This window comes from Eleginops maclovinus, chromosome 14 (genome assembly GCF_036324505.1).
Source record: "Eleginops maclovinus isolate JMC-PN-2008 ecotype Puerto Natales chromosome 14, JC_Emac_rtc_rv5, whole genome shotgun sequence".
NCBI lineage: Eukaryota > Metazoa > Chordata > Actinopteri > Perciformes > Eleginopidae > Eleginops > Eleginops maclovinus.
The window spans coordinates 13,616,600-13,626,111 of record NC_086362.1 but is presented as its reverse complement, the minus strand read 5'-3'; the positions used below and the strand labels follow the sequence as shown (position 1 = coordinate 13,626,111).

The 9,512-nt window shown below is 38.6% G+C and overlaps 2 protein-coding genes across 3 annotated transcripts; one reads left to right on the top strand and one right to left on the bottom strand.

Annotated features, from left to right (window-relative positions):
* Window positions 1–357: 357 nt before the first annotated feature.
* slx1b (SLX1 homolog B, structure-specific endonuclease subunit) lies at window positions 358–5,443 on the bottom strand. Its single transcript, XM_063900482.1, has 5 exons — window positions 4,974–5,443; window positions 4,279–4,330; window positions 3,270–3,593; window positions 937–1,152; window positions 358–710 (listed from the first exon to the last, which is right to left on the bottom strand). Exons 1-5 carry the CDS (start codon window positions 5,144–5,146, stop codon window positions 681–683), a joined length of 795 nt encoding a protein of 264 aa, XP_063756552.1. The 5' UTR covers window positions 5,147–5,443; the 3' UTR covers window positions 358–680.
* A 284-nt stretch (window positions 5,444–5,727) lies between these two features.
* Window positions 5,728–8,480, top strand: zgc:112271 (uncharacterized protein LOC553698 homolog). Of its 2 annotated transcripts, none has more exons than XM_063900485.1 (4): window positions 5,728–5,827; window positions 6,040–6,104; window positions 6,976–7,073; window positions 8,235–8,480. In XM_063900485.1, the coding sequence occupies exons 2-4, from the start codon at window positions 6,042–6,044 to the stop codon at window positions 8,332–8,334; spliced, it is 261 nt and encodes an 86-aa protein (XP_063756555.1). In that variant the 5' UTR covers window positions 5,728–5,827; window positions 6,040–6,041; the 3' UTR covers window positions 8,335–8,480. The 2 variants fall into 2 exon arrangements, with proteins under 2 accessions (XP_063756555.1, XP_063756556.1); XM_063900486.1 differs by having other exon boundaries at window positions 5,815–5,938.
* The last annotated feature ends 1,032 nt before the right edge of the window (window positions 8,481–9,512 follow it).

Here is a 9,512-nt window from a genome sequence, read left to right as displayed (position 1 = left end):
ACACAGTGATGTCACTACATCACGGAAGTAAACAATTGAGTCCAATGGAGACGTTTCAGGCAGGAGGGTGAGTGTGTGTGAGAGAAACTCTCTCTACAGGGAGGGGAACACAGGAATTTTAGCCTTTGCAGACCATTTACATGCATAGAAACCAATAGAACACACTACAGGAGAGGGAACACCTCAAAATGGGGCCCCTTTAATATACTTCATATATTTTACTTTATTTATGTATCTCTGTAAAGTGACTTTGAGCACCTGTAAAGCGGTTATAAAATAAATGTAGTATTATTATTATAGGTAAACCTGTATGTACTGTGATTGCATACCCACATCACTTTCAATTAACAGAGTATCTGGCAATTCAACTTTTCCCACTTTATTACTTTGACAAAAAAATAATGTGTCAGGTACAAAACTCTGTCAGACAATGCATTAAAACTATTTCTTCCACAAATACTGAATACATTAAAAATACACCATGTGATTAAAATAATGACGTTGCACTAGATAGATGGAGAGTGTGGAACCTGTGCGCATTTCTGCTTATCAGCTTTCTCTCACATTCTGGTCCAGTTTGAAAAGTCAAATCCATTGCACATAATCTCCATGATTCTCTATGACATGTGTCACCTCAGTTCATTAAGGAAGTATTCAGACGTTGTGCAGGCTCCACTCCCTTATATCTGCAGTTCATCGGCCCAGTGGCTCTGTGGGAGAGCAGGACAAATTAGTAATGCAAAATCTACATTCACTTGTAATGTATCAATTCTTAAAACGATTATTTAGCTATGGTTTATAGTGCAGAAGGTAACTGTGTAAGCAATTTCATTTGGTTTAAAATCCTAAACAGCCATTTTAATATACAATATGTTTAAAGTATAATAGCTAAAGGTGCCAACATAAGACAATATCTGATATACAGAGTCGTCTTACCTGGGAAGAGGACGGGGTGAATTCCTCGATGTCTCCGAAGCAGCCGTGTTTGTGGCGGATGAGACTCCCCCAGAGCACAGAGCTTTTACAGGCCGGACATTTGCCGTCCACTGGCAGGAGGTGGGTCGGCTCTGACTTCAAGAAATGTTTAGCGAGGCAGATCACATGACCGCTCATCCCGCAGGATGGGTGGAAACAGCTCAGCTTTTCTGACACCTGAGCAAAAACACATAAATGTTTCAGTTCACGTATCTGATTAAAACCAAATGATTGTACTGCAATAAAGTCTGACGCCAAAACAAAGATTGTATGTGAGCTTTGATATTGTCATTTGTGCTGTTTTTGTATTATAATATCTTTGTGTTTTTGCTGCTTTAATACAGGTTGTCAGTATTCATATTACCATGCTAATGTTAGCCAGAACACTCGCAAGCCAACAAGCCAACATGCTAAAGGCTACAAACTGAAACATCTACTGTAACATAGTGTCATCTTTCAGTTTTTTTAAAGACCTCTCCACATGAGAAAAGCAACTATATTTGCTTCATTTCTGTAACTTTAGATGGACTGAAGCGCAAAAATCAAAAAACGTAGTAGCCTGATATTTCGACTGGATAAATGTTAGTTTTGATTAATATTGCAAATATAATGGTCCCCACCCCTACTGATTATAATTGAAATTGCGGTTTAGCGGGTCTGCCCAAAACAAAAGTAGTTCAAAACTAATGTCCCGCATTAGTACACCACCTAGCATCTTGGATTACGTCCTGAAACAACGTCCTGCATTTGTTTACATTCTCCTTTCTTGAAAGCCTAGAATGGGTCCCCACCAGAAGGACCAACAGTTGGAGGACATTTCCTATTCACTAGGGTCACACTCTCTTAAACTGAAAAGGATGGGAAACCTCAGTTTAGTTTTGTTCTGCTTCTCTGGAACTCCCATTCCCTGTGTCTGCCCTGTCCCTCTGCCTGCTCTGCTCCTGAAAGCAGTGAAAGCAACTGTTGAGCACAGAGAGGAACTTTTGAGGTGTTATATTTCAAGTGTGCAACCTTGCTGTTCAAATGTAAATGAGGTTGAAGTGTGTTAATACCAAAGATTCAGCATTTGTTAGAGCCAGTCTTTTGTTTTTGTAAAAAGGCTGAATATATTCAGCTTATCGGGACATCTCTGGTCGAGACTGTAAGAGACTGCATTTCCCAAAGCGCCAGCCTCTTGAAAGACACAGATATGGATAACCGGTGTGAAAGACGCCATCGAGACACAGTTTTCTACCGTTAAGTTTTATTGTCCTACACATCATAAAGAAATACAATCTAAGTTGTTTATTATTTTATTGGAGTTTTGCCTCTTTTGTTCTGATTGTTGACTGTGTGGTAAAGGCCTATTTTCTTTTTGAATGAAAAATGAATTAAAGCAGAATGTGTTAGGACTGTCTGTGAAAGGCATCCAGTGGCTGTGGCAGTCAGAGTCGTGATACTGATATTTTCTTTATGGGAATATCACAGGATTTTCAAATAATCAGACATTTAAATGTTGTTCAAATATCTCTCTCCTCACCACCCTCTCTGAATCTCCATCTTTTCTCTCCTACCAACTCGTCCCTCCATTATCATTTCAAATAATGAGTGCAGACACCGGAACCAGATCCTGTGCTGACCTAATGCATCTGGCAACCCACCCCCAAACATATTGCACAGACACACTGAGAGGATGGATGCATTGTTTATCTGTGATCCAGAATTACAGCATATGCAAATGTTGCACTATATATCTGAGGAATACGGAAGAGGATTAGGGCCACATGAAAACAAATGTTTTGGGGATGTAAAAAAAAATAAAGATTTGTTGTTCTGAAAAAGGTTTTATCTCAAAATTCTGACTTTAATCTCAGAACAAACAAAAAAATTAGGACCTTATGTGACCCTCATCCTCTTCCGTAGCGGAAAACACCAGAAGGAGGAATTAAAGATTCCTACCTATGACTCATAATAAGAATAGCAATGTTCAAACAAATGATGAGGAACATGTTAAAAGATAATAACTGAATTAACTCACAATGGAAGAATCTGGTAATAGGATCTTTGATGAAGGATGGGAAAATGTGTAAATTATCGAACACAAAACATGTATAATGACCAGGTTGTTAGATGTGACAATTAATGTACATATGAGTATTCACGTTGAATCCATTATGTGTAAACTGTAACTTATATGCTTTCCTGATTTGGTGATTGCTATGTAGTTGTTTCATGTGTTTATTTTGTTATGTATGCCATGTAATCAAATCAGTTCTTATAAAAAAATGCTGTTCTAATTTCTTTTAGCACTCTACCTTGACCAGTCCTTTACAGAGAAAACAGCTGGATGTCTCCTGCTCCTCCTGCCCCTCCACTCCTGGAGACTGCAGCTTCTTCTTGGCCCTGACGCTCCCAAAAGCAATGGGGATGTGCAGTGGAGGCTGCAGGCTGGGCTCAAAGTCCATCCTGTACTCCTGTTTGAGCCAGCGGGCCGTCAGCGGCAGTCTGTTCCACGGCGCCGCCCGCAGCATGCTGGAGACGACGCGCCAGTGGAACTGCAGGCTCGTCTCTTTCCTGCAGCGCCGGGAGACGTGGGAGAGACGCCTGGAGGAGTGGGGGTGCTGCCAAGCCCACTCAAACTGGCAAATTCAAGATAAAGATAAAATATACTTTACTGATTCCAATTTGTGAATTAGTTTTGTTACAGCAGCATGTAAACAAGGCATTGCACCCAATGTGAAAATGAAAAAAGGAGCACAAAATAAACAGACATAAACATAAAATAGAAACATCCCAAAAAAGAAAATAAAAACAGAACTTTTAGTACGATATAATGACATTGGAAAACATATATCTGAAGACTGTCAAATATACACTATGAAGGGCTAGTTACAGCTAACAAAGGTCAGAAGCAGGGTGAGAAAAAGGACACCAGGATTTGGAAATTCCCTTCTCCCATTCCTGTTTGTGTTTCCCTCGTCTGAAGGTCAAGCCAATTAGACTGACAAAAACTTGGCAGTGATTGAGGAGAAGAATTTGTCACTTGACGAAACAAAAACACTGAGTCATTGTGATGTTCTCTAATCTACTGCGAAGGGAATCTGAGGTTTCAGAATGTGACACAGTGTCAATATGCTGACTGTTAGATGGTTATAGGTTCTGCTTTAGAATAAAATGAAACATCAGCTAATAAAGTTGTGTTCCTTACATTCACTTCCTCACCACAAGCCAATGACTTTAGGACTCTATGCTGATGAGTGTCCCTTGAAATGCTGTTTCAGGGGCTTTTACTTCAGTCACTTCAAAAAAACTATTTGTACTTACCCTGAGAGCAGCAATATCAGAGGGAAAGCCATGTATTATCAGGACCATGTCCCTGTGCAAAGCAAGGAATATATGCAGAATATGAATAACAGTGGTGGACAAATCACTAAGATCCTCTACTTAAGTAAAAGCAAGTATTTTTGTACATAACTAATTCTTGGTATTTCAAGAATGTGGTACTAATAATGTGGTATTAGTACATACCACGTTATTAGAATACTCCACTACAAGTGAAAGGCCTTAGTTGAAAATGTTACTTGAGTAAATGTGCTCAAGTATCAAAAGTAAAAGTACTCATTGTGCAGAATGCCTCTTATAAATGTGTTGTATTATTATAGATTATTATATTACTCTGTTTTTATCATTAAAAGAGTTGTTTAATGTTGTAATTCGTTAATATGGAGCCCATTTCGGCAGTAAATTAGTAGTACATAGCTATATCCTATAAACATGTATTTTAGTTTAAAGTAATTACTAGTGTCAAATAGATGTAGTGCAGTAAAAGTACAACATTTCCCTCTGAAAGTAGAAGTAGAAAGTAGTAGAAAATGGAAATACTCAAGTAAAGTACACGTACCCCAAAAGTATACTCAAGTACATTACTTGAGTAAATGTTCACAGTTACATTCCACCACAGATCAATAATCATGTTAGTAAATGAGGCCCATTATGTAGTATTGAATAGCTGGTCTTACCATGGTCCTCTTCCACTCGTCCTCTTGGCCCCCCCTTTGTGCCGTCCAGCGTTGTGCTGTCCTATCCTGCGCTCAGGGTTCACAGTGAAGCCAATGTAAATACGCCCTTTGAATTTAGGATTGGTGCAGTACAGCATGTACACACCAAAGAAGTTTTCTACCTCCACAACCATTTTGGAAGTAATTTAATCAGCCACGCTCGCTCATTAACATTGTTTCACCGTTAGAGCATCCATTGAATATTAGCTAGTAGCAACGATAGCTGACTTGTGTTCATTTTAGCTAATAGAGCCATGAAGGAAATGACTAAAAATAACCAATTGTAAAAAATGGTGTTGTGTTAATACTGACATTCTCACAACATAATTATCTGAATAGCTCGAATGCAGATGCTTTAAACATGTTCATGCAGAGTTACGATGGTTACCTATAGCATAACTGTCAACAAATGAGAGTAGTTGGCTCGGTATAATGTAAACATTGCCTCTCTTAGTTGCCTACACAACTGCCTGATAAACTATATTTTAAGAGACTCATGGTAGCATTCAGCAAGACAAGTACAAAGCTAACATAATAATGTACAACCAATAAAGATTGTTTCATTTTAAAATGAATGAATTCAAAGCATATATTTCTGTTTATACTAATCTCGTTTGACGTTTAATTTGTCTTTCTGTAAAGACACCTAAATACGTGATACGCTCATGGATTCGCTACTTTTAAAAAGGTGTCCCGCCCCTAATGTAGACATGCCGCATCTGATTGGCCATTAGTTTATATTCTTCAGTGCAGAGACCCACGCGTCACCCCTGTGACTGAATTTAGCGAAAACACTGTATATTACACGGCCTTTGGTAATGATAAGCCTTTAAGTTAGAAGCTCAGTTCACAATTGTGATGTAATTGTGTTTTGTTGGGGATAAAACGATCGAAATGCTAAACTGAAGGATACCTTAACACTTCCGGTGTCAGCATGTCTATGCCTATGACTACACTCAATGAGAAATCTATACACATTTAGCCACACTGCTGTACTAACGTTACAATATACGTCTTATTTACACAGAAATGGCTATTACAGCTGATGCGATCCGGGATAAACTGATCAAGGAGCTGGCAGCAGTACACGTGGTAGGTTTCTGTTTATTATTTTTTAGATTTAACATTGTGTTGCCTATATGGAAAGGTACAAACCTGGATACATAACTACAAATGTCATAATTATTTACAGCAATAGTCTCTCACTATTATATTAGTGCAGGTATTTAGCCCTGTTGGAATGTTACAAAAAGAGGAGTGGGATTTCGTTGAGTCTTTGCTTGTATTTGAAGTGTCATGCTGTTGTACATCAGTTACTATATAACAACAAATAGAAAGCACCACTAGATGTAATGGAGTTTGGTTCAGCTTTGCATTAGGTGTTGCATAGCAGGCCTACTCTGCACAATTGTAATGTATATAACTAAATGTCTATAATATATGTTTCTTGTGGTATATTTCTATATAGTTCTTGTGCTTAGTGAAATTGACTATTGTATTCAAATTCAAGTGTATTATTCAGTATTTTCTGTATTGTGTATTAGTTTGATACTATGGTAATGTATTTATTTTTTACTGTGAATATGTATCAGAATCAGAAATCCTTTATTAGACCCACAGCAGGACATTTATTTATTTTATTTTGTATTTATACATTTGCTGCAAATATTAATTATTAACTTATTTTGTTCCTAATTTTTTTACTCGTGTAATGCTTGAAAACGCTTCTGCTTTGACAAAATAATTTCCCAATTTGGGATGAATAAAGTATCCATCCGTCATCTATCATCCATTCCTCCATCTACCCACACTTATGGTCTTGCTAGTTTAGAGGAATCGTTCAGACCCGAACTAGACAGCTATAGTATAGAACTGAGCCAGGTTGCAGGATAGAGCATGTCGTCATCACCACAGTAATTCAGTATGTAAATGTTGGCTGTAACTTTGACCTTGTCCTCCGCAGGATGTGGAGGATACATCCCCCAACAGATGTGCTGCCAGCTACAAAGTCCTGGTGGTCTCCTCTCAGTTTGAGGGCAAACCACTGCTACAGAGACACAGGTATACCACACTGTAGTTACTGTCACACAATGCTTAGGTCTTTGTTACAAGTAGGTGCAGGCCATGCAGACACTACTAATACCAGGACTTAAGATGTTGATTTGCAAAGAGAAAGACTTTTGCAGACAGTCAAACGTTTAGGTCGTCTCATAGAGCAGTATAACAACTGAAATAGATGATAGGAATGCTGATTTACACTGACAGACCTGAGACAGAACCTATGAAACCTGAGCTGAAGGGGATATAAAACAGACATGCTGTTGTTTCTATTAGTAGAAAACTATATAAATGAGTCAGGGGAAATCATAGTTCACATCAGGAACTGTAGAAGTCAATTCGGTTCACGCTGTGTCAATAACTTTTCATATTTTGATTTGTATTTTAAAACAGTTTGATCACAACATTCTCTTTAAAATATGTTTCTCTTTTTCCCCGTATATCCATACAATACTGACCAATTACAAACTATTTTACACAATCAAATGTGTAAAGTTTGGTTACTTTTCTTAAGACAATTTCTCAAATAATCTAATCTCTATATGTGTCCTCAATTGGTTTAACACTATAATCCCACAGTACATAATATAGTTTTAACACACAGTGTAGTGGTTGTAAGATGTATGCTGTCTGCTGCTTTTATCCTTGTTGGATTATTTCATTATATGACAAAATATAAGTTACATTATTTTTTCACAAGAAACTTAACTTACAGTTATTAAGAAATCAAACACTTTTAGCTGCAGCCAATGATTAATACTAATTATAAATGAATATAATTACTATTTCCCCGATGAATTGTTTCGACTATAAAATGGCAGAAAATAGTTAAAATGTGCATCCCAATTTCTCAAAGTTCAAGGTGATGACTTTAAATGTATTTTTTGAAGGTCTGTTGCTAATCAATGTTCAATGAATGTGATGTAAAACAGAGAAAGCAGGAAATGGGCATATTTGAGGGGATTTAAAACGGCATTACTGCCAGTTTTGCCAGAGTTACAGAGTGGTTGTATTGTTGTATTATCTTTCTGTAAATTGGATAATCATCCACAAAGTATTGTAGTTCTAGCAACAGTGCATCCTGTACATTCAGCTCTCTACCAAACAGGATGTAGAGCGTCCATTTGTCTGCTGTTTACTCTGAACCTGTGTGTGTTTCCACAGGATGGTCAACACGTGCCTGGCCGAGGAGCTGAAAGAGATCCACGCTTTTGAACAGAAAACCCTCACACCAGAACAGTGGGAGAAACAGAAAGCACAATGATACACACATCACACTCTCCTCTCAAGCACGCCTTATACTTCTCTGATATCATGATATTTAGAAAGAAAACAAGCACTGTCCATACATGACAATACTATTATAAATGCAATGAAATCTTCTGCTGGCAATAAAACACCTGGCTTCTGTATTTCGTCCTGTTTTTTATTTCAATTTACCCTTTGAACCCCAGTTTATCTGCATTATTTTTTATAGAAAACAGAAAACATTCATTTCTTCCATATAATAAATAGTTGGGGGATCGGGCTTTCGTGGTTATTAGAGTCTTGGATATGTCAAAGATTAGCCACAAAATTGATTTCATTTCATTGGTTTTTTTTATGTAGTGTCAGATAGGCCCTATTGACACCTTCGTGGCAAAACATTGACTTCCATTAAAACCAGCATGCATTCTGTAATGTCGGCTCTCATTTTGATCAAAAGCAGTGATATTTGACATGTTTACTGTATTCCACCAGACTAAACCATTTTCCCATTGTAGGCCGATGCATGAAACTGTGTATTGTTGCCAGTTATAATACAAAGGTGTGTGTGTGTGTGTGTGTGTGCGCGCGCGTGCATGCATGCGTGTGTCTGCAAGCATGCCCTGATCATTTCAGGGGTGTGACTATTTAAGGGATGTGTGTGACACTGAAGATCCTTCCCATCCTCACAGTGAGCGGACAGCAAAGATCGTGCAAGTCTAGTCTCTTGTCGAGACGCTGCGCTACATTCAGGCACCCATCGGCACAATGCCAGGGCCAACGAGATATGCCATATCAACAATCCACGATGTGGCCTCTTGTCCACTTCTGCCTTTAATGCCTTCTTGCTGGTCACTGCTGTGGATCCCTACTGGAACCAGCAAAGAACACACAGACGGAACTCAGAGATCCATGGTGTCCTCACAGATTGTGCGGAGAAAGCACCCCTCGCATACAGCAACTGCTGCTACCATGGTGGTGGAGTTACAGACCACTGTTGCTGCCGTTGCAGAAACCACCGACATCACCATCGCCACTGCTGCTACCATCTCAAGGACAAGATGTGTGTGCTGGTTGTGCATAGGCCTAAAAAAATAGGTCTTCTACCACCTGCATCAAATGCAACAGGTGCATTTTTAGAGAGCACCAGGTCACATACTGCAGGTCAGCTGGTCTGCTGCTGGAAGACATGGAACC